General features: G+C 40.4%; 3 protein-coding genes across 13 annotated transcripts in view; 1 reads left to right on the top strand and 2 right to left on the bottom strand.

Annotated features, from left to right (window-relative positions):
- Positions 1-776: 776 nt before the first annotated feature.
- aasdhppt (aminoadipate-semialdehyde dehydrogenase-phosphopantetheinyl transferase) lies at positions 777-7,006 on the bottom strand. 2 transcript variants are annotated; one of them, XM_026192864.1, is made up of 7 exons: positions 6,656-7,006; positions 5,649-5,762; positions 5,262-5,382; positions 4,781-4,902; positions 3,905-4,066; positions 1,973-2,041; positions 777-1,828 (listed from the first exon to the last, which is right to left on the bottom strand). In XM_026192864.1, the coding sequence occupies exons 1-7, from the start codon at positions 6,797-6,799 to the stop codon at positions 1,661-1,663; spliced, it is 900 nt and encodes a 299-aa protein (XP_026048649.1). In that variant the 5' UTR covers positions 6,800-7,006; the 3' UTR covers positions 777-1,660. The 2 variants fall into 2 exon arrangements, with proteins under 2 accessions (XP_026048649.1, XP_026048650.1); XM_026192865.1 differs by lacking the exons at positions 777-1,828; positions 1,973-2,041 and adding an exon at positions 2,144-2,349.
- Positions 4,859-16,914, top strand: msantd4 (Myb/SANT-like DNA-binding domain containing 4 with coiled-coils). 7 transcript variants are annotated; one of them, XM_026192858.1, is made up of 7 exons: positions 4,859-4,920; positions 6,107-6,328; positions 8,735-9,475; positions 10,096-10,191; positions 10,278-10,559; positions 12,495-14,059; positions 14,169-16,914. In XM_026192858.1, the coding sequence occupies exons 3-6, from the start codon at positions 9,368-9,370 to the stop codon at positions 13,221-13,223; spliced, it is 1,215 nt and encodes a 404-aa protein (XP_026048643.1). In that variant the 5' UTR covers positions 4,859-4,920; positions 6,107-6,328; positions 8,735-9,367; the 3' UTR covers positions 13,224-14,059; positions 14,169-16,914. The 7 variants fall into 7 exon arrangements, with proteins under 7 accessions (XP_026048643.1, XP_026048647.1, XP_026048642.1 ...); XM_026192862.1 differs by lacking the exons at positions 4,859-4,920; positions 6,107-6,328 and adding an exon at positions 7,292-7,368 and having other exon boundaries at positions 12,495-13,764; positions 13,867-14,059; XM_026192857.1 differs by lacking the exons at positions 4,859-4,920; positions 6,107-6,328 and adding an exon at positions 7,292-7,368.
- Positions 16,915-25,381: 8,467 nt separating this feature from the next.
- Positions 25,382-26,742, bottom strand: part of gria4a (glutamate receptor, ionotropic, AMPA 4a) — a 121,497-nt gene continuing 120,136 nt past the window's right edge. For 2 of the 4 annotated variants that reach the window (XM_026193618.1, XM_026193617.1), the window contains exon 18: positions 25,382-25,594. In XM_026193618.1, the coding sequence (XP_026049403.1) occupies positions 25,430-25,594 (165 nt within the window). In that variant the 3' untranslated portion in view covers positions 25,382-25,429. The remainder of the gene's footprint in view (positions 25,595-26,742) is intronic. The other 2 variants (XM_026193621.1, XM_026193620.1) reach the window with 1 other exon arrangement.

Here is a 26,742-nt window from a genome sequence, read left to right on the forward strand (position 1 = left end):
GCAGAGTTGAGAAGAGAGGGAAAAAGAGAAAGATGAGATATGATGGCAGTGACAATGTGGAGGAAGAAAGGAGGAAAACATTCATGCAAGATAAGAGTGAAGTTAAGAAAGAGAAGCAAAGTTGAGAGACATTTACATTTAGATACACAAGGGAGGAAAGAAAGACAGCAGTAAACAAAATGAGGCTTGAGCGTGCTCAACTGTGATACTCACATACATAAAATTGTACTTGTAGCATTGGGTAGCAATGCTGAAACTCGTTAATATGCAAAGTTTTAATTGTTGACATTGAGAAAAGTTATTTTTCAGAAGAATTGGGATGGACATTTTTTTATTATAATTATTATTCTGATGTGTAGAGAATAACAACAAAGTGTAGAAAGAGTGAGGGTGAATGACAGGAAATGATCTGGGAGAGAACTGAACCCAGACCCCTGCAGGAGGACTATAGATGTCAGTGTATGTCATAAGTAATGCTTAGCATGCATACTGAGGTTTAGGTTTTCTTACTGAAATAGGAAAGAAAACCTAGTTTGTCCAAAGAACATTGGTGGGTGGTGGATATGTTATTAAAAACAACTTTATATATTGTAAAGCATTACTGGTGCCCTCACAAATGTGCAAGAGCATGTCATGTGCACAAATACACCTCCATATGACCTTGGATGCTGGCTTTCTCCTCTTAACACCAGAGAATATGGCAAAAAATAGAGATTAAGAAAAGCAGCTGATCTGCAAAATTATTAAAGTTTATTTTATTTGCATTTTACACATTTTAAACGTTTGAAAATGACAAAAAAAAGTTGTTTTTTTATTTTGATCATCACCAATTCCCTTGTTAAACATATCTATTCTTATTTTTTAGCCAACAGTTGGATGGAAACATTTTGCTTCTGGATTTAACAGGGAGTCAGTGAAGTGACGCTAAAATGGGAGAAATATGCTCTCTTTCTGGTTCCCTGTCAGTACTCGCGCTGCAACATTTTAGATCAACTCAAGGCTTTTCAGGGATTATGAATGGCAACAATCTAGCCTAGAAGTAAAAAGGCAGGAAGTAGTTTTTCAGCATCACTCTGAGACAGGATGTTTCTAATTCTAGAGATATCGTGCAAACATATTAAAGCAGTCCTACATATGTTTGATATTACATGGAAAAATATATCCAAGCTAAAAACCACTCCAAACCTCCTCAGCGTGTTTCTGGAGGCTGAGGTAAGAATTAGGATTTATTCACAATTTCACAACAACTGACAGAAACCTCTCACCAACCAGTCATGTGACCAGATGTTGCCTGGTGGTTGCCAATCAGTTTCTAGTTTCATGAGACTTAAATCTGATTCAGTGCGTAGAAAGAAAACAAAATGACATGTTGGATATATTGTGTGTCTGTGTATTGGTTTGGTGATTTTTGTTGAATCCCCTGTCTTTTTTTATACTTATCAGAACTGAGAATCTAAAGATAGATGGTGTCAGATACTGTCTAAGTTCTTAGGTCCTTTGAGACAAGCCTGTAAATTCTGGCTTGGCAAATAAACTTGACAGGACGTGACTGGATTCGGGTTGAATACCAAAGCAACTTCAGTGTCAGTGTTTTTCTTCTTTGGCACTTCTGAAAGGTGTGCGTTTGTATGGCAGCTGAGTGTCGGCTTCAGATGGGCGGCTATGTGGACGTGTGTGTATCCTTCTGTCTCTGCGGAGCTTCAGCCTTCATCTTGAAGCTATCCCAGTAGGTGGGGTCTTCGTCTGTTAGAGGTGAGGCTGAGTCGATGAGCTCTCTGAACGACAGCACGGTAAATGTGGTGGGCGGAAGAAGAGAAGGCGGACGAGGCTGTGAGGAACCAGGAAGAAAGTTAATATTGTTTATCCTACAGTATGATAGCTACTCTTACTATTGTAGCTAAGTTTTCTTTCTTTTTTTAATCTATTCATTCCAAGTTCACATTTTTTTAATGGAAAAGTTATGCCTCCTTACTGCAGGGCATGTGTTGTCTGCTGGTCCGAGTGCTACAGCAACATGATGATCAGCATCCAGTAAACTCTCCTGCAGAATGACACACAAATCCAAAAATATGCAGTCTGGATAGACTTTGGAACCAATCATTTTAGGGTGTTTGGCACAAAAAAGGGCACACAGTAATGCCAATAGAGAGAAAATCAATAATTTATTTGAGTGGTGAGGAAAACTAAATTTTAACAGGCAGAAACCTCCAACAGGCCATCGGCATCGATGCTTGGGGTAAGTGCAAAGAAGAGGATGGAGAACCAACAAAAAACAAAATGCAGCAGTAAACACTCAGCAGGTTGGCGATGTGGCCAGTGATAGCTCATCGCTGCAGTTTCAAAGAGTTTCTGAAAAGTCAGAGAGGAAAGGAGACACAGAAGAAAAGTATGTGTGTGCACAAACTGCAGGGGAGATGACACAAACTGTAAATGCACTGAGAGAGAAAGGAAGATGTGAAGTGACCATTACGTCACAGCGTAGCTGGTTTACAGATGATATAGGGTCACCTGATCCAGGCCTAATGATAAGCTTATCAAAGAATAAAGTATTTAAGGTTAACATTAAAGAAGAGAGTCTGCATCACGACCTGGTTGTGTAGGAATGGAGCCTGACAGCTAAAGGCCTCCCGTGGTATTTTTGGAAGAGCCAGAAGTAGAGAGCAAAGTGCTCTACTGGGTACTATTAGATCTTTAAGATATGACGGAGTTTGGTCGTTAAGGGTTTTGTATGCGAGCAGGATTTTAAATTCCTTAAATCTGGAAAATATGATCTCTTTATAGTTTCTCTTAGTGCTTTTAATGGAACATGCTGGATCAGAGACGTTTTGAGTGAGCCTGGTAAAAACCCATGCACCAGGTCATCAGCTATGCTCTGTGACAGGATGTTCCTAATTTTAAAAGATGTCATGTTTTTTAAGGGCTTGAAAGAGATGACCTAGATCATTGTGGTGTGTTGTGTACCAATATGTTCTTGCTTTAAATATTTGTAACTTAGTGTCTGCTCTACGGCAAAGAAATGTACAGGTTAATAGGGGGAGCAGAGCAATGGCAGAAAGAGGAGTTCTTTGCTCTGTGAGGTGCACTCCTCTAATCTTCAGTTATCATGTTAGGCAGGATGAAGAAACACTCGAGAGCCCCCCCCCCCCAATCACAACCACTTGTATTTCTGTACGAGGCCACCTATGATTCTCTCTGAAGATGCTCTCAAGGGCATATTCACTGTGGAAATGTGCATCAAGGTCCCCTCTGCATAGCACCCAAGTCCTTTGAACCAATGTGTTAAACTTTCCTAAAAGCTGCTTCCAGCTTGTTTAATGCGATCCCAAATTATATGCAATGCATGGAAGCTCGCGTGGAGCTCGTCTTGTTTTGAGCTGACCTGATTTGTGACACATTACTTAATATAAAAAAACAAAAAATACACACACACACACACACTCATGTTATCATCTTTGCACTTGAAACTAATCGGTCATCAGTTCTATAGCTGCATACAGTATTTCACTCTGTGTGGGAAGCAGCGATTGCTGAGGGCTGCGTGGCTGAGAGGAGGAGAGTCTACTGATAAAGAATAGCTCAGAGCAGCTCATTTCCAAAAAATGTAAGAAACAAACACAGAATAGCTTATTTTTATCTGTGTGTGTGTGAACTGAGCAAACATTTGTGAAGTGTGAACTAGCACAGCACTGATGCATTTGTGACACAAGTGGAAAATCCGGAAAAATGGAGCAATTATCAAATGGCATAGCAACATTTTAAACCTGAGAATAAAACCACAGACTACTTGGAAGCTGATGAGAGACAAAAATAGACTGAATTGTTGAGCTGTGACCTCTAATACACAAACCTCTAGATTTTAACAACATCTCTGGACTTTTCTTTTTCTTCACAACACCAGACTTACTTCGAACACCCAGTCCTCTTCTTCTTCCTCATCTAGATGCATCTTGGTCTGGTGCAGTACCCGGTCCTGTGTGAGCGGCTCAGACGGCAGGTGAAACTCCACCCTCTGCAGGTTGAAGCCCAGACCGGTGCCGATGGCTTTGATGAAGCTCTCCTTCAGGGCCTTGATGGAAAGGGAAGAAACCCGATCAGCTGCATGCAGAAAATGATGATCTGTGTGTATGCGTGTGTCTTCATGTGTGGGATGGTGTGTGTGTATGTGGTGGAGGGTGTTTTGGCTAAGAAGAAACACCACTTAAAACCGCAACAGATGGGAGTTTGTGCACACATGTTTATCAGAGTGCACACCAAAGAAGGACATTGTGTGTCAGTGTGTGTGTGTGTGTGTGTGTGTATCCAGCCAAAACCGACCATGCACGACAACCAATAAGCCACAATAACACTATTACAAGGCTAATCGCTATGGCAACCGTTGAGCTCTGCCATTAGTCAACAGTGTGGTGGTGATATCAGTGCTTGACGTCTCTGTGCCACCCTCTCAATCGCACAAAATCTTTACTTAGCTCCACTGTTGCTTTTGCTGACCATCTGTGTGTGTGTGTGTGTATTAGAGAGAGAGGGAGCGAGAGAGTGTGAGTGCATGCAAGAAAATGAGAGCGAAAGGAGGCAAAAACCAAAGAAAATGAAATGAAAGCGCACGTCTCCGATGACAGCATGCAGCGATGCAGCGGGGCAGCGTTTGAGAAACAAATTTGCACATGTATGTAAAAAAATACAAGTGTGTGTCGCCTCAGAGGACAGCGGCAATGTTACGTTCTCCCTGTGCTTTCTTCTGTTACACACACAGGGCACAAGGTAGTATGGTTGCCATGGTTACCCAGTGGCGGTAGAACGCGGCGAGTTGCTGGTGCTCCGAGCCGGCTGATTGGATGGCGCTCCACTCGTGCGCTGTAAACTGACGAGTCATAATGCGGAAAAACTCCAGCACAGAGCTGCAACCTGGAGCGAATGAAAGAGGTGCGGGGACAAAAAAAATACAAAACCAAAACAGGAGGGGAAGAGAGAATGGATGAAAAATTATAAATGAGGGGAGGAGAATGAGGGAGGTGATGGAAAAGAAAAACAGTAATATTCAAACACAGCCTGTGTTTGATGGAAGTGTTTCGCACATTTGAATTCTGTGGTCACACAGAAATCCAAATTTACACACACAAACAGCCTTGGCCTAGTCAATACTGTATATATATGGTGCAGCAGCGACCCCTTGTGGTGGAATTTCATAGCTAAACGAGTCCAAAAATGTAGTCATTTCATATATTGGCACAGGTTTATCCTAACCAGGGAACCACAGTGTTTACCTGGCATGGCGGTCTTCATGATATCCACCCCGACCTGCCTCCCCTGCTCTGCAGCAAGCACTGCGTAGTCCCCTTGGTGGGAGAGATTGAAACTCCAGGCCAGATCTGACTCTGAACTGACCTGTAAGGAGAAGGATTATATGTTTGAATGTATCAAAATAAATGAAGTCTATACTGAGCTTGACAAAAATCCAGTATTTGGGCCACGCTGACCCTCCCTGCACTGTATTATAGATCTATTTCTGATATATTTCTGATATATCAGATTTATATCTGATTTTTAGTTACTTGTGCTGGAACACTTGTAGTTTAGTGAAATGACAATGCAGTGAAGTAAAATGCTGCAGTATATGCAGACTTTGAACTTTATGGAAAAAAGGAGTGAACCTTGCCAGGTGTTGCCAGGTAAGGTTTGCCTCTGGGAGATCGCTCCAGTCTGATCTCTGACCATGGGATCCCCATCTTCTCACACACAAGCCTCCTTAGCAACAACCGTCCAGCCTGTTGAGGCAACAGAGACGCAAAGACAGCTGTATAAACTTTTCAGAATAATTAAGGGAGCACTTGATGATAACAGCAGAATACAAAGTTTTATAAACTTTGGGGACATCACTCTGTCCAGGTAATAAACATAAACTACTTTTGATTGCTTTGGTGCAAATTAAAGTGACAACAGGTGTACTGGAGATACAATATGCAACATATTAATGGCATTTCAGGTTGGGGCCACAGACTGCTGCTCTCTACTTTTACTTCAGTTTAGCTTTTTTTGTTTTTTTTTACCAGTGTCCTTATCACTGCTGGTAGCTTGAGACAGGCTCTCATGACACTGTCTCTCTTCACAGATGAGAGCAGATTTGCACTAAGCACATGTGACAAGATGTGAAAATATCTGGAGATGCCATGGCAAGCGATACGCTGCCTGAAACACCATCTGTGAAGAGAACAGGGCGCCCTGCCAGTTCTGGTGTTCTCTGGCAAGAACCTGTGAGGAAGGTCCCGCTAAAGACCGTTAGGCCCTCATGCCACCGGAAACCTGTAGGAGTAAACCTGCTGGGCGTCATTCTGTAAGTCTCTGCTTTGCACTAAGTTCAATTCAATTTAATTTTATTTAAATAGTGCCAAATCACACCAACAGTTGCCCCAAGGCGCATTCCAGGTCTATTCAAAATACACGAAAAGCTGTGAGATGTGTTTTATTGTGTTAAGTAGGTAATGCGGAAAAAAGAAAAATCACAGCCATCTTGTGGTCATAATCAAGACACACTGGTCTTCCCAACAGAAGTTAACTTTACAGATTTAAAGTGTCGCTACAGGTATCGGCAACACTGGCTCTTTGTTTACTTGGCTCTTGGCCGATACCAAGAATCGGTAAAGTTTAGTTTTGGACTCACCATAGCTGACTTTGCATCCTTGGCGAACACAAACTGCCCGATCCGATCTTTCTCCTCCCGCTGGATGCAGCGAGCAGCGAACAGCCAGTCTGACCTGCCCGGCGTCCACGATCCGCAGCGGAAAGCCCACCGGACGGAACCCATCTCCTCGCCCCCTGCTCCACCTCTGACATCCGGGCTCCTCCACCGCAACGTCGGGCTGCTTACGAGCTGCTAATGAGCTAAAGTCAGCGCGGCGTCTTCGAATGTAATGTTCAGAGACGTGCGGATTTTCGCCCAACAGACTTTCCTGTTTACATTTCGGAGTTGACAGCGGTGCACATGCCCGGAAGAGCCCGGCCTGATTCAATGTCGTCATAAGTGGGCGCGGTGGAGGATTAACCAATAGGAGCAATTCAAATGGCGCGTCACTGGCGGTAACTTCAAATGTTTCAATAACATTGGAAATACGACAACACTACGATTCAGTTTCAATAAATTACCCCATCCCCGTGCAATACAATGACAAAAGTAGAGACGATGTCCGAATGAGATAACACCAAGTGCTTTTGTTTTATTTAGGTCTAAATGTCAAGTCTAAATCTCTCGAACCTTAATCGTCTTTACAGCTTTGAAACCTTAGTCTCTCCCGTTTCAGACGGGGCGATGAACGCAGCATTAAAATTGCATTTTAAACGGTGCTGTTTGGATTGCGGTTTTTCTGTGTGATTAAGGTGAGTTGTTTTTACTATTATTACCAGTGGTGTTTTATTGGAGGAGCTGACGAGATGCAGAAAAAACATGAAATTTATGACTGTTCTGACAAAAATGTGCTGAGCCTCTCTGGTTACTGATGCCTTGTAGTCATCCAAAAAAAAAAATCGTAATTTCAACGATTTGGAAGGTTAAAGAGGGAAAAATGTTTAACCTTCGAGGTTTATCCATTTATATATTTATTTATTTATTTACATACAACTAGGTCTTTCTTGTGTTCTTGTGCGATAAGGTAACGCATTATCATAGTAAAATTCTTGTTACAACACAGTATTGTCTGCTAATTATAGACAGATAGTGACGACTCGCAGAGTATAGAGATGTTTGATGTGCTTCAGAGACACGTGAGGCATGAGCAGTGTTCCTACCCATCAGTATTCATCATAGTTACGAGCGATCTCAGTATTTGCCTGTCTTTAGATTGAAAGGTGGCCTGTAGCTGATTGTCCAGCTCCAATCCAAAATTAGGGCAACTGATTAAAAAAAAACCTTAGAGTAAATTAAAATACTCAACATGTGTTTTTTTTATCTATAAAAACGCCCCCCAAACTAACTCATTCCGCTTAATATACAGATTAGTTCATAGTATTTGTATGATGACGCAATCGGTGTAATTTTGCCTCTCCATGCAATCATGGTGTATTTTAAATCAAACAATCAAAATGTGATAGAATTACAGACTTTCATCCTTAATCCAAGGGATCTAACAAAAGTACTGCATTAACTATAGGTATACACAGTCTTTCAATTTTAGTGGCTCAAATGTAATTTGTAACATGACTGACAATAAGTTTTATGGCCAGCTGAGAGAGAGTCATAACTTAAGGGTCTGCTGTGGTACATCAAAAAAAGAAAAGAATAAATACACTGAACAGCCCAGCAACATCAAAAAGCCTGAAAAACCATAGAAAACCACTGAAGTGAATGATGACAGAATTACTTTTATAGTTAAGAAAAACTGCTTTACAAATCCAAACAAGTCAAGAACATTCCTGAGGAGGCAAAAGTATCATTGTCAGTTACAATAAAGAGACACCTTCATGAATGGAAATACAGAGGTCTCTACAGTAAGGTCCAAACCACTGGTTACACCGAAGAAGAGGAAGGTCAGATTGGACTTGACCTGAAAATACCCGAATAGAAGGTAGAGATCCGAAGTGTACATGGGCATGTATGGCTGCCAGTGCAACCAGGTGACTAGTGTTTACTGATGATGTGTGTGAAGTGTACATGGCTGTACTCTCTGCTCAGATTCCACTAATGCAACTGTAGGTGGCTGTATAAACTAAATCGTGTTATCTGCTTTCTTTTTCGTCTTTTACACAGGGCTAAACAAGAAGAAGGGCTAAAGAACACTTTCACCCTGTGATGCTTCTCTACACGTGAGATTACCTGGCAGCAGCCCATTCCAGGAGAAGTTGGACTGCAACCTGAAGCCTTCTTATAATATTAATAATAGCTTGTGTCTTATTAAAAGAAAAAGTGAACCCTCCAGTCAAACTTGAGCAAAGCAGGGAAGGATTTGATGACTTATACCTCCAGTCTACCAGATCAACGCATTTCTTTCCAGCTAGCATTTCTTTAACCCCCAAGCCTTAAATGTCCTTACTTAGATACTCCCAGGTGGAAAACTTTAAAGAAGCTGCTACAAACGGAGCCACGGAGGAATTCCTCCCCGGTGTAAACTGTTGCGCTGCTGAAGGACAGCTAAGCTACAGCAAACTTCCACACTTCTCTCTATTTGAGGACTGAGTTTCCCTTTTACACTGAACTGCGACCTGTCTCTTTACACCTCTGTTTCAGTCCTTTCCCTCTGATACCTTCTTCCATATCTGTGCCTCTCTTTCTCATAACTTCACTCCTGTTTTTCCAGTTGTCTCTCTTGACTTGTTTTTCTTGCTCTCTACATTTCTGGGGGCTTCTGTCCCACTCCTTGCTGCCACACTGGATTTCTTGCAAATGAAGCACCTGAAGAGGAAGAGGAAGAGCAACTACAGCGTGAGGGAAACACAAACTCTCATCAGGGAGATCCACAAGAGGAGAGACGTATTGTTCTCCAGACAACAGGTGGAGATTCTTTTCTTTTCTTTTCTTCTTGATTTTATCCACAGAAAAATGCATACACAGCTCTCTTTCCTCGGAAGTCTGAACCAAGGTGCGGAAAATGACAAAAACAGCAGCACAAACCATTCAGATAATTCTGCCATCTCGCCCGCCTGTGTTTAGTCAGCTCCAATTTATATTGGTCTAAATTAAAACATCTAGAGGCTGTAAATAATGAACAAAACGATGACTCCAAGGTTTGAACTGGTTACATTACCGTTGCTGCCACTAGAGAGCACTGACATGTCTGTTTTTCAGCTGCAGGATGTCCTGTGTGTTGCACCCTGGACACATTTCTGCTTATACATAACAGTCATATTTTAATCTCCCTAATGAAATCAGTAGAAGAGGTTAAGAGGGCAGAGTTGAAAAAATGTTTTAATAACTTCATGCTGACTATGTCACCTGTACACTCTGCCCCAGTGTTCGCTTTCTTCTTCCCAATGAAGAGAGGGTAATTAGTTTCAATGGCACAGGAGAATTTAATTTGTGCAGTCACTTTCTTTTCCATTCAGTAAACTAGTGTCATATTATTTGCCTCTTTGAATGAAACAGTTTAACTGCTGGTCTTTCTTCTTTAATAGAACACAGCCATTAATGAGCTGAAGAGGCAAGCATGGGAGGAAGTGGCACAAGGTGTGAATGCCCTGGGAGAGGGGGAGCTACGCACTGCTGCCGAGGTGTGTTTGTCTCCATTCAGATCGTATCGTTGCTTCTGTGGACCCAGTTGTGATTTTTAAAGCAGCCTTCCCTTTCTGATGTGCAGGTGAAGCGTCGTTACCTCGACTGGCGTGCGCTTACGAAGAAAAAACAGTTGCAGACTGAACTCTCTCTCTCTTCCTCGCCCCCCTCTTTGGCCATTAAGACTGAGTATGGAAATTCCTCTCCAGAGCACGAGGCGCCTTCTTTGGGATCTGGTTGTGACCAGCTGCTTGACCTCTCGGGCTTCCCAAAGGACTGGCACTGTGACTGGCCGGAGATGGTGGCTCTCAGCGGGTCGAGCGGGCAGGCCGTGGGGGCACTGCCGGGAGTAAAGATGGAGGACGATGTCAGTGAATACAGAGTAACAGTGTGTGTGTGTTTCTCTCTGTAGAGCAGCCATCAAAGCTTAGAGTCTGTTAAATCATCATTTCATGTATATGCACACTGATTATTTTGTAAAAATATGCTCTTTAATACAGAGCTGCTAATATTATGAGAAGACAAACAGCCTATGTTGAAATTCAAGTGTTGCTAATGTGTAATTAGTCAAATTAATGTCCTTACCAGCCATTACTTAATACACATTATGCAGCTCAAGTGTCTCTAGTCAGTCCAGTCTGTTGATTGTACTCCTGCAGGTTCACAAGGTAGAGACTAAATTAAATTAAGCACGTGTTAATTAATTAGGATATAATTGAAGACTGACATTTAAATATTACTTTTCTGTGATTACATTAAGATCTGCTTTTAGATCAAATCTCACTGGTCACTCTTATCTTATGAGATAACGCTTCCTGTTACAGCAGCTAAAGAGTTAGTATATGCAGTATACGCTATATAGTGTTCATTCATCTGCCTTCAAAAAGATATAAACTTGAGAAAAATCCCATTCTTAATCCATAGGGTTTCATATGATGCCCATCCAACCTTGGAAGCGGCCATCCCCAAACTGCTCCTACAAAGTTTGGAGCATGAAATTGTCCAAAATGTCTTGTTCTTTTCACTATTTTAAGGGGCCGAGCCCAACTCCTGGAAAAGAACATGTCTCTGCTGATCTAGAGACCAGTGCTGGTGTGCTTTACACCACTGCAGCCGACGCTTTGCTTTGCACTTGGTGATGTGAGTTGCTCGGACATGGAAACCCATTCCATGAAGCTCTCTACACACTATTCTTGAGCTAATCTGAAGGCCACATGAAGTTTGGAGATCTGTAGCGATTTACTCTGCAGGAAGTTGGCGACCTCTGCGTACTATGCGCCTCAGCATCCACTGACTCTCCTCTGTGATTTTACGTAGCCTACGTAAAATGAGTTACCATCGTTCCCAGTTGCTTCCACTTTGTAATAATGCCACTAAAAGCTGACTGTGGAATATTTACTAATGAGGAAATTTCACCACTCGACTTGGAATTCAAAGAGCTCCTGAGAGCGAGCCATGTTTGTAGAGTCAGTCTGCATGCCTAGGTGCTTAATTTATATACCTGTGGCCATGGAAGTGATCAGAACTCCTGAATTCAATGATGTGGATGGGCGAGTGAAATTTTTTTTTTGCCAATATAGATATTTATACATCTCAAAAATTCTCCAGTATTTTGTGTCTTTGGTTGATTTAATACTGCCTTATAATATAAAACTGCACGATATCTAGTATAGCGGTACATATTATCAGCCAGAGAATCTGCAGTAATAAAAGAAGTGATGATGGTTTGTGTGCAGACCGTGAAATAATCAGCTCAGCACATGAAACCATCAAATGTAGTCGCAGAGATTTAGTTTAAAAATAATTTCGGGATAAACTCTCAGCCAGAAATCCAGATTGATGACTCAGAATAGCTCATGACTGTATTTAATGCTGTATCATTTATATAAAAACAAGAAAATAACTCAGGAGAAATTAGGATCCCCTATTTACCTCAGTGCTTCTTGAGCGCATCTTTCTTTGGGTTTATTTGTGAAGGCTTGCTTCAGAGTCTCCTGTGAGAATTAGAAATAAGTGTGGCGTTCGCTTTAGTTATGCCGACCCAGAGGAGCTCCTCGTCCTGCTGATACCAAACACATCCAATAGTTAAGGTGTTGCTACAGTTGATGCACATCTGCAGGCCACTTTGCACCCCAGCTCCTCATTTTCATGCTGTCTGACTTAATCAATTTCATGTCTGCGACCACTGATGTCTGCAGCGTTCTGCGCTGAAAGCCTTGCTGCTGATCTCCCCACTGGTTATCCACATATGTGTGAAAACCTGTTAAATGATGACTCTCTCTCTCTTTCTCCTTCCCTCTAGCTGGATGGGGATGTGGGAGATGGAGAAATGGATGATGATGATATTCCCTCTCTCCTTTGTGACATCGAGGCACGTGTAGAGGGGCATGATACTGATGTTTATTCCCACAATGACTTGGGCATGCCCAGCCCCTCCAAGGATCCGACTTCCACCACCAGCAGAAATCTACTGCTGCCCGGTGGCCTGATGGGAATGCTGGGTGAACTCAGCAGTGACGAGAACATAGGAGCAGGGTGTCTGGTTGCTGTTGAGAAACATCGTCTGGAGCTAGAGAAACAAAGGCTGGCTGTGGAGACTGAACGCCTGGTGGTGGAGAAAGAGCGGTTATTGGTGGAGAAAGAGCGACTTCGTCAGACAGAGGTGGAGAGAGAGCGGCTGCAAATAGAGAAGGAGAGGTTACATGTGGAGAGAGAGAGGCTGAGACTCATGCGTGTTGGCCAATCAGAGTACGTCAACTCTTCTTTTAACCTGCCGCCGCAACAAGGCCCAGTCCTTTCCTCTCGTTCGTCCTTATCCTCAACTCATGATGGACAGAGGGAGAAGGGAGTGTCGGCGGCGGACTTGGAGGCAGCGAAGTTAAATCTGGAGAAGGAGAGACTGCAGCTGGAGAAGGAGAGACTGCAGTTCATCAAGTTTGAGGCTGGCAGGTTGCAGATTGAGAGAGAGCGCCTGCAAGTGGAGAAAGAGAGAATGCAGCTCCACAAGGACCATTTGTCAGTAAAAATCTGATAAGAGTGAGAAAAAGAGGGTAGATGAGCAGGGTGAATAAATTAGATGTCTCCAGATCACTATTGGTACTAGCAGCAGATTTTTCACAGACATACTGTCTACGTTTGGTGCGAGACACTTTAGTGATCTTTCCTAAATGGCTAAGAAGAAGCCCGAGAACAGTGCCTTAGGGTGTAATATTTGTTCGGCACAATCAGCGGCCAAATGCAACAACTGTTGGCTGATGTTCAGCACTCCAGTTCACAGAAATGTGCTGTGGAAGATGTTAAATAAATACTGGGCTGTTAGTGCAATTAATCTTTATTGGTGCAGAAATATTTAAGTATATATATGAAATAGTGCTATTGTACTATAACTCCTATAAACCCTAACCCTTGCCTATCTATTATTGAAAAACAAATAGTTCAGTCACACTACAGTAAGCATATGATGGTAACCTCCTTGCATCTAGGAAAAAATGGTGGTTGCGTTATGATTACATTGAATATTTTGCATTTGGTAAACAACTGCAAATAGCTGCGACGAACTGGTCACATAGAAGGTAAGTGTGCAACTCCACCTACCTCTGGTTGGCCACTTTTGGTTGCAAGGTGATTGCTGATAATCTGTTTTGGTGGTTTTTTCCTTTGTCTGTGCCTTTAAGTCTTTGCAGGTCCCTGAGTGGATGAGCTGACGGCTGCCGATTGGTCCGCGATCATGTGGTCGCATTCAAAATCCCTCCACCAGCAGTTGTCCCTGGGCAGCCACTGACAGCAGCAGCAGACCTGACCCTGGCCTCCAAAACCTGAGACATTTTTGCCTGTGACTTTGTGCGACTTTTCTCAGTTCTGTATATAGTGTGTACATTAGTTTTCATTGTAAATAGCACATTGTAAATAGCACTGGAACAGAAGGGGTGAGCTGCCTTATTGTTTTCCTTGCACTGTTTTCTCCTGTTTATTTCAGTTAGGGAGCACTTGTGTCATCGATCCATTGATCCATCCATCCATCTTCTTCTACTTATTTGAGGCTGGGTTGCAGGGACAGCAGCCTAAGAAGAGAAGCCCAGGCCTACCACACCGAGATGTTCCCAGGCGAGCTGAGCGATATAATCTCTCCAGTGTGTCTTGGGTCTACGCCGAGGTATCCTCACGGCAGGATGCCAACACCTTGCCTGGTTGGGTGTAGTGTACATTGGGTAGCCTCAGCCAAGAGGACTGATCCCCAGTTACTTCTGTCATTTTGAAGTTAAATCACCATGTTACAGCAACTAAACCAACAATTGTGGAGGAATTTTTATATTATATTTGGACTGTGAATGTAAGTAGTGATTGTGAATTTCTGTTTAATGTGAAATTTTGTGTATGTAGAGGCTCACAGATTCAGTTTCCACCTGTTTATGACAGTTAATCACAGATTCTGTTAATTCAGTTATAAATTGACAGCAGACTGACTCTGTCCTTTTGCTTTTCTTTTTGCCGTCTTGACGTACTAAATTTGTTCTAATGTCAGTCAGATGACACCTGACTGCGTGCAGACATGGTCCCTGTCAGTCATTTTAAAGGCAGCAAAATTCCATGGTCATTGCACACGGTCACAATAATTTGCGGCGTTCTGCGATCTCCAACCACCGTTTTCTCTAGTGTAACTGTAACAAAAAGCACACAACTTTTGTTGTACAGAAAAAATTTAGTTCACAGAAGACAAACACGATTGACAATAATATTTTAAGTTGATATCTCACCTTTTCACAGGCTTTTAGATACTAATATCACTACCACTGATCCAACACGAGTCACACCACAACCCTGATACTGAGAAACCTAAATGGAATTCAGCTATTGCTGATTTTATACACCACACATCTGTATTCCTCCTACTCATGTCAGGAAGGACTTTGCAAGATTTTTAAAGGAATTTCTGATCAGCAAGTTTGATGTGCATGCTAAAAAAAATACTGTAAGTGAAGTAATGAAAGTTTTGCTGTAAACATGCTGTAAAGTATTACTGGCTTTGAAGACTGTAATCCATACTGTACTAAAAGCTGTGTCATCTGTAACATCAATGACACCAAACACAAGCTTTTATATTGAAAATTATAATAATAGTCATCATAAATATTGTTACTTTTTCCTAATGTTAGATATTTTTTTCTTATGTTGATTTATATTTGACATTCAATCATAGTATGAATATGTTATTATATAAAACTAAAGTCTACGGAGCCCAAATTCATGAAACTTTCTTTGAACACAGGCAAAGAAAAGGTTAAATATCGGGGTGTAGGTCTGGGTCAATTAAAATAACAAAATCTGGGTATTGGACTTTGTGGAGAATGCATTACAAGTGCGTCTTTTTAAAATATTTTCCTGAAATTGTGCCTTTTTGCTAAAATACTTGTTGATAAAGAGAAATTTCAAAAATTGTGGTGCTCAGAATGAAACAAAATCTGTTATACATCCAGATCCTAAAGTGCTGCTTCTGATGATTAAGCTGTGAGGGCCCTTTCATGTCTTTATGCATAACGACAAAAGAGAATAATAAGAAAAAATGCAAAAGTTTTTACTCTTCTGCACTGATGCTCTTTAAGAAGAAGGGACAATTGCTGAAATGTCCCTGATGCACCTCTCAAAAACTGCAACTTTTGAGGACTTTACTAAATCTGATGTAACCTGGTGACACTTGAAAGTGAAACATTTAAGTTCATAAGAAAGACCTTCATTATCACCCGAGGGCTTACACAAACAAAGACACACATTCAAAGCGAGGTGGTCGAGGCCGACAGATCAAATCACAAAAGGCTAGTTTACTTCTCGGTCCCATGGTTTATACTCGTCTCTACTTGAGAGAGGAAAGCCTCATTCAAAAGGCTCTGCTTTATCTTTAGACGTGATCTGAAAATCCACTGTGTTGATTCAAAGAGTCCCTCAGCACTGAAGTCATATATTGAGTCAACTGACTGCTGTCTAGACTGTGTGAGCCTATTAGAGGAAAAAAAACAATACAATATTTCCTTCCTGATATCGTGTTAACTTTACTTGACCTTATTCAGTGATGCAGCCCATTATATCAGGTTAACAGATATTACACATTTATAACCTTTCTGAAAAAAAGAAAAGAAATAAAAGTGAGAGAGCGCTGTTAGCGTTGTGAAGGTAAAACACTGTGCACAGACTGAGATGCCTGCAGGTCCTGTGGCAGACTGTTTCACAGGTGGCGAGGATAAAAACTAAAAGCTGCCTGCCCAGAGGTCACAGAGCTCGCTACAGCTCAAAGATCTGTGTCCAAGGATTTCAGGGGTCTAATACCTTAAAATCAGCTGTTTCAAGATTTGAAAAACAGTGGATGGACTTTAGAGGTAATCTCAGGTTTTTCTTCTCAGACTTGCTGTAAGAGCTCTCGTTGGCAGTCTATAAAAGAGAGAAGAGATATTACGAAGCCAATCTGATTAGTAATGAAAGTGAACATTCTGCCCGTCTAGTCCCATTCTAACCCATCGTTTTGTAAAATTCCTTTAATGATAAATGCTTTGTGACTGTGCATTGAAAGCCAAAAAAAGTGCAAAAACAGGAATTTGGTTTTGTTTCTGAGACACGTTGAGTCATGTAAGTAATGATAACACTGATCTGATGAGGTGCTGATTAAACCTAATGTGCTGTTTTACTGCATATTCTGATATTTCTGTTGGAGTGGATGCATAATTTAATAAAAACCCTTGTCTTGTCAAGATAAATTTGCTTTCAACATGTTAGTTGGATAGAAGAGCATGAAAGTGGCTTTGTACAACAGTTGATTGTCAGTCACTTAAAACTGGTTGGTGTCTGCTGTTCCTCTGTTCGGGTCATTCCATCTAAATCCATCAAATTACGAAACAAAAAAGAAAAAAATAATCCCACTTGATGTGCATAAATTGGTCTGAATTTTTTTTCTTTTACTGTGATTAGGTTTCCAAAAAATAAAATTTAATAAAAGGTGTTAGATGATTTTTTGAGGGGCCATTTTAAAATTCTATTATCTAAAAAACTATTTGAGTTTAGGTCCTTTATTAATATTATTATTATTACTATTTTTTTCATAACAAATATCGGGTAGGCTACTATGGCTCTGTTAGGATGCCTGGGTCGTTGACCCAGGGTTTTGAATTTATTGTACTATTTATCATTTCTAATCTTGGGTTTCTTTGTTAGAGTTCTCTTTTATGGTTTATGTCTCTGTGCATCCTTAGTTGCTGTCTCCCCTGTCTGCGATATCCCCGTGTCCAGTCAGTGTCTGTGTCTGTCCTGGTCCCACGTCTCTGTTCCCTCTGTTGCAGTGCCTGCGTGTGAGTCTGTGTCTTTAGTTCAGTCTGTCTTATGTTTCCTGTTTTATTTTGAAGGTCCATGTTTGATGTTAATGTATCTGGTTTCGCTTCCCCTTGTCTCATTAGGCCTGATTTGCCCCAGCTGTGTTTCCCTCCTGTTACCCATTCCCTGATTGCTCCCTCTGTGTATTTAAGCCCTGTGTTTCGCTGTGTCTGTGTTGTGATCTATTCGCATCTTGCTGTGTGTTCTGGCCATTTGCCATGTCAGGTTATTTGTTGTCGTCAGTTTATTATTTGTATTCCCAGTTTTGCTAGTTCTCTGTTTGCCATCTAGCAATGAATCTGAGTTTAAATTCACCTTTTGTCCGAGACGGTCTGCACTTTGGGTCCTCCTACCACTCCTGCCTGCACACAACCCTCACACGACAGGCTCTGCTAATATAGACCAGAAACCACAGTGTTGCAGGGAGGCAATATTTTTTCATAAATTTTATTTAGAGCTTCTCACATGCACGAATTCTGTTACTTTTTGCAGTCAACTGCATATCTGAAATCTCCCTTCCTCAGCTTCTTTCCAACTTCCTTGGACTCTCGTGAAGTAAATTTGGTGCCATGATGGATTTGTATGTAATCTGACATTTGACCTCGACTCCCAGTGCGTGTGTTACTACTGTCAGAGAAATCAGCAATTAGTTGTCACAGTGTGCAGAAAAAGCTAAGACAATCATCCAGAAGCAAAGTGTTTTTGTTTTTTGTAATCAGTTCCATTTGATTTACTCATAAATCGAAACTGAAAATATTTTAGTCATTCTTTTTCCATTGGCATTAAATGACAAACAATCTCATTTATTATTCATTCAGCCAGAAAATTTGCACTAATTCAACCCTGAAGAATCCCAGCAGTGAATTTATTTATTGTCATCTCATTTTTTGTGTGCGGCTACTCCAGCTCTGTACGCGTATAGGTAGGTAGTATGTACTAGAGTAACCCCACTTCTTAACAGTCTTAAAATATTCAGATCCTAGCAGCTGCAGTGGCAACAACAACAACAACAAACCAGCACAACGGTGAGCTGCCTGTGTGTGCTAAGAGTGTTGGAATTTAATCTTCTATCAGATCGTGAGAAATGCCTCAAGAAAAAGAGAGAGCAGGGGAGGTGGTCATAACGGGAAAGGAGCTGTGGATGACAAATCACGGTGTGACAGGGATTCCCCCTGAGAGACGAATGCAAAACAGGAGAAATAAGATATGACAAGAGGAGGGGAGGATAAAGAGAATGAGCAGTGAGAGCAGAGGAGAAATGAGGTGGGGCCGAGCAGAAGGGGGATAATGCAGAGCTGAGCGAAGGTAAGGCAGAGGCTGAGAAAGATAAATCGTGTCAGTAAAAATAAAAAGGTGAAAAGGCTGCTGTCACTCTGCAGTAACGATAAAAGAGGCAGACGGGAGGCGTGTGAGCGTTCACATGTGTGCATTTGCACACGAAGGTGCAAGGTTAAAAGGGTGGTGGAACTCCACAAAACTGTTATTTTGCTTCATCTTCAAGTAAATGGGAAATACTTGTCAGTAATAACACAGCATGGTGTGCGAGCGCATGTGTGGGTTTCTGCGAGAGCGTGAGTGAGATGGGAAATAATGGGAAATGCTTGTTGGTGATAGCTCTGCATTAAGAGTGTTAGATCCCCAAGGACTGAAGAAAAATACAACCCAAATGACAAACTCACAGCAGGGAGTTTTTAACCCCATAACGGCAGGTCTACAGCGGCAGAGACTGAGACATGTTGGTATCACACAGGGCAGACACATAAGAAGTCCTGTAAAACTTAAAAAAAAACAACCCCAAAACCTCCATCTGTCTCTGGAGAAAAATGGATTTCTCAAAACCACTGATTGAGCGATTTCGTTTTGGTTTAAAATCATGTAATGGCACGAGTACAGACACAAAAATCCAACCCTTTTTTAGTTTTTAAGTCAAGTTAATGGACGCAGTAATCCTCATCTGCTATGATCCTTTTGCTTATTAAGTGCAAAGCAAAAAGCAGAAAATATGTAGAAACAAAACACTAAAATAGTTCCTGAAGCTGCATGCAATCTATAGACAATTAGATGATATCCATGAACTTATTTCAGTTTGGTGTTGTGTTAAATTCTCCATTGTAAAAGTGTTTTTCTTATTAGAGAAACTCAATGAGTGCAAAATCATCAAATAATCATTGTAACTTCTGGTCTTATTGCCTGCTTTTATATTGCTACTTGCAACGTGTTTTATTTAGTATTTACATGTAACAAATCTATAAATAAATATAAATTTGAATTTGAATTAATTGATTTTTTTTTAACGCTTTGCTCTGGGGTGCGGATCATTTCTCAGTAGTTCATGGTGAAACTGTATCCTTCTCAGTTTGGTTGGGCAGTGATGGTCTTTAAGCTGCCAGGTCCCTACTCTGCTCCCATTTGACTGTAGCGATGTGAGCATAGTGCTGGTGATAATACATGAAAAGCTAGATCTTTCTGCAAACCTCCCTGCTCCATGGTGGTTAATGGCTGTTTATATCTGTGCCAGAAACTAGTCTAACGAATCCTGAGTAAACTGGTCTGTGTGATGGTCTGGCTGAGGTATGAATGACTCTGATTAGAATCTCACTCAAAGACAAGAAACCCTCAGGAAAAGTGTGTTTGGTTGGTAGATCTGGGATTAAATACAAGATTAGTAAACCCTGACCTTGAAATCCTAACACTTGTTTATGTTGTGGATAAGCCTGCATCAAAAATACTACAATTATTGTATATTCACATGTTGCTGTTTGTGAATAAGTGGGGATCATGTGTCATGGCTCCTGCACACTCTATCTTTACCTGAAAAAGAGTATTTGTAAAGAGAGGACTATGACCTGCTGGCTGGTACATGTGGATAAAAGCAGCTTTGGAGTATGTCAGGACTCGAGTTGCCTAAAACTGTGTGTACTTAATGTCTCATAATGACTTTACACTCTTAAACTTGCTCTATCGGGAGATGTTATATACTTGTGCCTGTTGTACCTTGGCAGTTAAGTGTTTCATTAACTTTCCTCAACATTAAGTGCTAATTTATTCATATAAGTCAACCATGTATTTTGTGCATGTAGTAGTTTTACAGATTTAGAAGTGGAAAAAATGCAATAACCCTTTTTGCCTCTGTACACAACTATAGTAGAATTTAAAGGTACAGTGTGTATGATCTCACCACTAGATGTCAGTACATTACATACAGATTGCAGTCAATTGAATTCTGTTTTCTTATCTCTTCAAATAACAGTGGCAGCTGAGGCAAAAAACTGGCCACAGTTAACAATCAATATGTGACTGAAGATGTGATTGAGGCTCAAAAGTAATTATACAGATAAAAGATCTGTAGATGATTCCAAGTGTTGTGTTTAATTTGGATTTGGTAGATGTTAACTGTAGCTCTCAGTATGAGGTCATGCCATCATTAGGCCATAAAAACAAATCTATCAGAGAGATAGACAAACCTTAAGGGTGGTAAAATCAGCGATCTGTTATAGTCTTAAAAAGACCTAAAAGACTACACGTGTCAGCTAAAGCAGATGCAAATTATTTACTTGGTTAAGAAAACCTCAACATCAACCTAAGTGAAGAAGACTTTTAAGAAGGTTTGAGTTTCACTGTTAAAGTTGACTATCAGATGCCTTCCTGAATATAAATACAGAGAGTTTACAACAAGGTGCAAACCACTGGTTATGCTCAAGAACAAGGAGCTCAGATTAGACTTTGACATAAAATGTCTAAAAGACAGATTAAACCAAATTAAACTTGTACCAAAATGATGGGAAGAGAAAAGTATAAAGACTGACAGAAACAGCTCGTGATTCAAAACATAGCACATTACCTATCAAACATGGTGAAGGCAATGTTAAGGCATGGGCATGTATGAGTGCCAGTGGAGCTGTTGACTCTCGTTGCTCAGATTCAGCCAAGTGCTGCAAAATTGATCGGACAGCACTTCACAGTGAAAAGGATGATGACTCAAGTCATACACAAGAAAACCAAGCGTTTCTCAAGGCAAAAAAAAAAAAAATCTGTATATTTCAATGGTGAAGTCAGTCACCTGATATGAGTAGAGCATGCTTTTCAATTATTAAATACAAAAATGGAGAAAGACCCACAAACAAGCAGCAACAGAGCATCTCACGGGAGGAAACACAGCATTTGGTGATGCTCAGGGTTTCTAGACTACAGGGATCGAGTTCAAATCACTTTCATGTTAAATAAATAAATAGATAAAAACAATAAAATTGATAAAATTAAATTTTTTCCAGTTACTTCTGAATCCCTGAAAACTGTGGCTATAAGTTGATTGCAATTCCAAAGTTAATCCAGTACTTTTGTTGGGAGTCTGTCTAAATCTGTCCAAACTGTAGAACTCCTTGGCTTTCTTCTTTCCTTCTTTCTATGTTGCTTTTTTCTCATGTTTCATACTGCTTAGTTAGTACTTACCTCAGTCCAGTTAAGTATATTTGACTATGGATCTTTCATTGTGAAACAAACCATTAAATAAAGCGATCAATATCAATTTCATCATCTGGTTGAAAATGAATCCACCGTTCTGCTGTTGGAGGTGTAGAATTGAGATTACTGGATAAATAAGCACAGACAGAGACAGGAGATTGAGCATTGATGTTTTACTAGAAAAAAGAAAACTGATGGAAAGAAAGAAATAAAGGAAGAAAGAAACTGTTAAAGCCAGAGCATTGACAACCCACCGGTCAGCTTTTTGCTGTCTTCGCACAAAATCTTATGCTCTGGTGGTGAAAAATAAAATAAATGAAAAAAAAAAGAAAAGGCAACAGTATCATGTGAGGTTGAAGTGTCTGGTGTTTCTGGTCTAGTGAGCTGGATTAATGATAACTGTAAGAAACCCACTATTTGAGCATTTTTTCTCATGCTGGATTGGTGCAGTACTTCTGCAGGCTCCTGATCCCCTCGGCCGAGAAGTGAGTAGAAAATTTCTACTTTACTGGTAAAATTTATGGATAGTTTAAATCTGTTGTCGGAAATACATGTAGATTCAAGAGGTTCTTTTCTGTTTATGTGTTTGTCTGTTTGGCTTGAATAGATCTGATGCAGGACTAATACAAGATGAGGTGCGAGTTCAACAGACAAGGTTATGATACAGAAGGAAAGCAACGCTGAGAACGCAGAGCTAGAAGAAACTCAGATTGTCAACCGGTGTCTCAGGTTCTTGATTAATCTCTAGCCTGTTACTTTGCATTGGATTAGGGCAAGAAATTAAAATATTTTCAAGAAATCATTCTTGAGATGTGCTATGTACAGAGCTTTTTGCATGTTAGGGGAGACACGAGCCAAAGGAAGATAAGACAAAACGTGGGGAAGGAACAATGATGGCCTAAGCAGGTGAGAGGTAGGGTAAAGGACAAACTATAAAATAACAAAATTGGAAGGGCAAAAAACATAAACATACAGTATCGGGCTGCATTATGACACAGATCTTAAGCATCATGCTTTAGCTGTATTGCAGTATAATAACTGCACTAATTTACTTCCCTTATTTTTTTTACCAAGATTTCCTCAGATATTAAAGGATCAGTGTGCAGGATTTAGAGTGCTTCTTTAAGCATGTTTTCATCATTATATAACAACCTGTACCTGGAATGACTGTGTTTCAGTACTCTAGAATGAGCCCTTCATACATACACAGGAAGCAGCTCGTCTTCATTGGATATTGCCAGGTTTGGACCAGCCAAATGCCAGAGGGCCTTTGTGTTTTTCTGTTGAAATGACGTTGACTGTAAGTTTGTTGCTGGTTGCAGTCTCCAATCTGACAGCCAGATGTCACTAACACCTACACACCGGTCTTTAATGCAATATGCATTTTTCTATTTTCAGGTCCCCAAAAATGTACCGTACTATATAGATTCGGGGGAAAACATAGTCCACTTATTGAAGCGCAAACCCATTCAGTTTGAACATGAATGTGAACGAAACGCGATGACAAAATGTGATTAAAAAAAAAATAAAAGCACCATTAGTGCTACACTTTTGAAGATGCCCCAAACTATTTCCCAGCAGTACAGCAGTCAAACTGATCTACCGCCTCTACGTACAGTCATAAACAGTGGCATTTTTACATTGTTTCAAGTGGCTTTGCAGCTAACAAAACATAGATTTGAGGGGGGTAAAGACACTATTAGACAGTGTAAAGCAGTGAATAACTAATGGTTCTATGGTTTGAGCCGACCGCGTCTATGCAACTATGTATGTGCGCATGTTTCCATGTGTGTGTCTCTGTGAGTGCCAGATGGACATTCAGTGTTGTTTCGGACACATGAAAACGGTGGTATTTCAATATTTTCAAGTTATCAAAAAACAGCCATTGAACAGAATGTATGCCATGGCCTCTGACAATCAGTGATCAATGTTTTCTATAGCTCTCTATAGGCTTTTATATATATATATATATATTTATTTATTTGTATTATATATAATATGTAGATTTATAAAAAAAATTTCATCTTAATTACAAGTAGTGGCATTTTTTTATATTCATTATTGCAATGAATTGTTATCTAAGATGATTAAAAAAGACAGGTGAATTCTGTTTTGCTACGCAGTTATTTACAACAGTTTTAAAAAGCAAGCTCTCTGATATGGTACCTTTTCCCAGCGACTGGAAAAGATGGAGGATCTCAAATAACAACCAAACTGCACATTTGAGTTGAACTGAATTGGAAATTGTCAAAGTTGGCCTTTATAGTTCAAATATCAGTTGCCTTTTACAGTGGAAAATGAATGCGTTCCCACATTTTTAAAGATTTTTACCCAACGTATTTCAAACGTCTCATTCATTTCTTCTGCAAACGTCTGTAAGATCCCAGTTGTCAGGCTGAGAAACACTTTGTTAGGAAGCCATTTGAGATCTGCCCATGTATTTTTTATTTTTTTTTCTCTATTTATCAACCTCACCCACTCGGCAAAATAAGTACTCATCACTTTGCTATTTAGAATTTCTACTGTCATGTTGATGCTGTTGATGAGGGGCTCCATGAATCACCACGTTTTTTTTTCTTTTACAAACCCCTGTGTAGTCTGTGTTTTGGAGGTTACTTCTGTTCTATATTGATTAACTCGCTGGTTTGGGGAGAGAAACCATTCTATAAGCATTTTCATTCATTTTGAGCAGTCCATGGCTGAGTAGTCCAAATGTTCAAGCTTACAGTTTTCTGGTCTTCTAAGGGTTATACTAGCTGGCACTCTTCGCAGGCAAGTTAAATTGATGACGACCGTGATGATGATTATGATGAAAACAATGTTTGTCGTCTTAGTAAGGCGCTGTTAAGGGGGTGTGGCTTATTGTCCAATGACGAGAGAGCGGGAGCTAAGTAGTTTGGTTGTCTGTTTTTTGTTTTTTTTCCTCTCGTCGGCTGTGGTCATCATCTTTCTCACTGTCATCATCATGATCAGTTTTATGGTCGTGTTCACAGCTCATTGTTCATGGGAATCTGTGCTGGCTTTCCTGTTGGTTCGATGATCTCGCGATATTGGCATCCTCTCAAAAAAAAAAAGATAAGAAAGAAAATTAAAAAGAAAAGAATGCTGCAGGCAAGTGTGACGCCATAGTTGTCCATTGCTCTGTTTCTACACCGTTCGCTCCACAGTTGTATTCATCAGTCTTCTGTAAAATGAGTCAGTGGCAGCAGGAAATGTGAAATGATGATGCGGTGTGTGTGTGTTTCATGTAAAAATGTGTTTCTCTGTATCTGAATATTTGAGCTTCTGTTGCTATGATCATGTACGTGCGGGTGTGTGAGCATATATATATAGATCTTTTTGTATGTAAGTGTGTGTTTGGGTCTTTGTCGAAGTCCTAGTATGTTTGTGTGTTGTTAAGGCACGGCAGGTGTTTTTTGGTTTTCAGGGCAGTCCAGAGGAGACCACTGCAAGGCCGGGGTGTCGGAGGGAGGCGTGGCCAGCATGCACAGCTTTGGGGCAGTCTGGCGTCAGGACGCGGCCATTCTCCCCCACACTTCCTGTGATGGACAGACGAGCCTTGTTCCGCATGGCTTCAGAAAAAGACAGCTACATGAGGAGAGATGAAAGGGAGAAGGGGAGGAAATAGCAGAGTGGAGATATCGTTTGAGAAAAAGAAAACACTCTCATAGACAGAAACACCGCACAGCAAATGCAACAACAACTAAAACGACAACTTTCTGTACAAACACATGCACAAAAAGCACTTACACATGCATGTGCCTGTACACACACTACACATATTAGGCTCACAAATACAAAAAAAAGGTCTCAGGGCGCGATCACGTAGACATATAAAATATTTGAAATAGTTAAAATTATATTGAGAAGGTTTTGCTGTTTGGAGTTTGTACATAAGCAAACCAGTGCTACAGGAACCAAATAAAGGATTTAATTAATTATCAAGCTAATCAGAGGCAACTCTGATGATGGATTCTTCTTTTAAATAATTGATCAAATAAAAATTTGAAACATTTGCCGTTTCTCAAACTGATCACGTACTTAATTTCCCTTTTACACTTGTTATTATTATTATTATTATTATTATTATTATTATTATTATTATTCAGTACATGTCTTTGTATTCAAGGGTGTTTAACAAAAGTAACAAAGACATTAGCCTGTGGTTTGGTAAATTCTAGTCAGCATCTTTTTGATCCCTCTAAAAAGACCATTAGATCAACATATAAGGAAAACACGTTACAATAAGAGACACAAACAATTGCTTGGTTGTAGGAATAGAAGCTGTAGTAGTAAATGAATGAATAAGGAGCAACCCAGTAGTTAATGAGTTATTCATCAGTTCTACCCTAATAATGCCTGATGCTGGATTTTATAGTATAAAAATGATTATTTACCAAATACCCAGCTGGGAGATGCTACTTAACTCAGCAGTTCCTTATTACTTCAGGATTGCTTCACCGTAACCTCCCCTTCAGGTGTCCCCTAAATTAAAGTAGTTAGTAAAGTCGTACGTGGCTAAACAAGTCTCTTATTGTAAAATGCTGACCAAATATGAGACATGAAGCTTATTCCTTTTTTTAATTATTAAACAAACCAAAATAAAAAAAGGGTCATGGATTTCAGTTCAATAGCCTGGAAAATATCAAATTTTGAAATTGCGTAGAGTTCTCGTGTAAACAAACTTCATTTAAAAAGAAAAAGTTTATTCATTACTTTTTAAAAACTTTCATTCA

Source organism: Astatotilapia calliptera, chromosome 14, assembly GCF_900246225.1.
Source record: "Astatotilapia calliptera chromosome 14, fAstCal1.2, whole genome shotgun sequence".
NCBI classification, from domain to species: Eukaryota; Metazoa; Chordata; class Actinopteri; order Cichliformes; family Cichlidae; genus Astatotilapia; species Astatotilapia calliptera.

Excerpts from the sequence above, each read along its gene's own strand:
- aasdhppt (XM_026192864.1), bottom strand. The coding sequence starts at position 6,799 with ATGGGTTCCGTCCGGTGGGCTTTCCGCTGCGGATCGTGGACGCCGGGC. Across the intron at positions 5,763-6,655 it reads AGGATGCAAAGTCAGCTATG|GCTGGACGGTTGTTGCTAAG; the intron begins GTGAGTCCAAAA and ends TTGCCTCAACAG. Across the intron at positions 1,829-1,972 it reads CAGACAACACATGCCCTGCA|CCTCGTCCGCCTTCTCTTCT; the intron begins GTAAGGAGGCAT and ends GGTTCCTCACAG.
- msantd4 (XM_026192858.1), top strand. The coding sequence starts at position 9,368 with ATGAAGCACCTGAAGAGGAAGAGGAAGAGCAACTACAGCGTGAGGGAA. Across the intron at positions 10,192-10,277 it reads AGCTACGCACTGCTGCCGAG|GTGAAGCGTCGTTACCTCGA; the intron begins GTGTGTTTGTCT and ends TCTGATGTGCAG. Across the intron at positions 10,560-12,494 it reads GAGTAAAGATGGAGGACGAT|CTGGATGGGGATGTGGGAGA; the intron begins GTCAGTGAATAC and ends CCTTCCCTCTAG.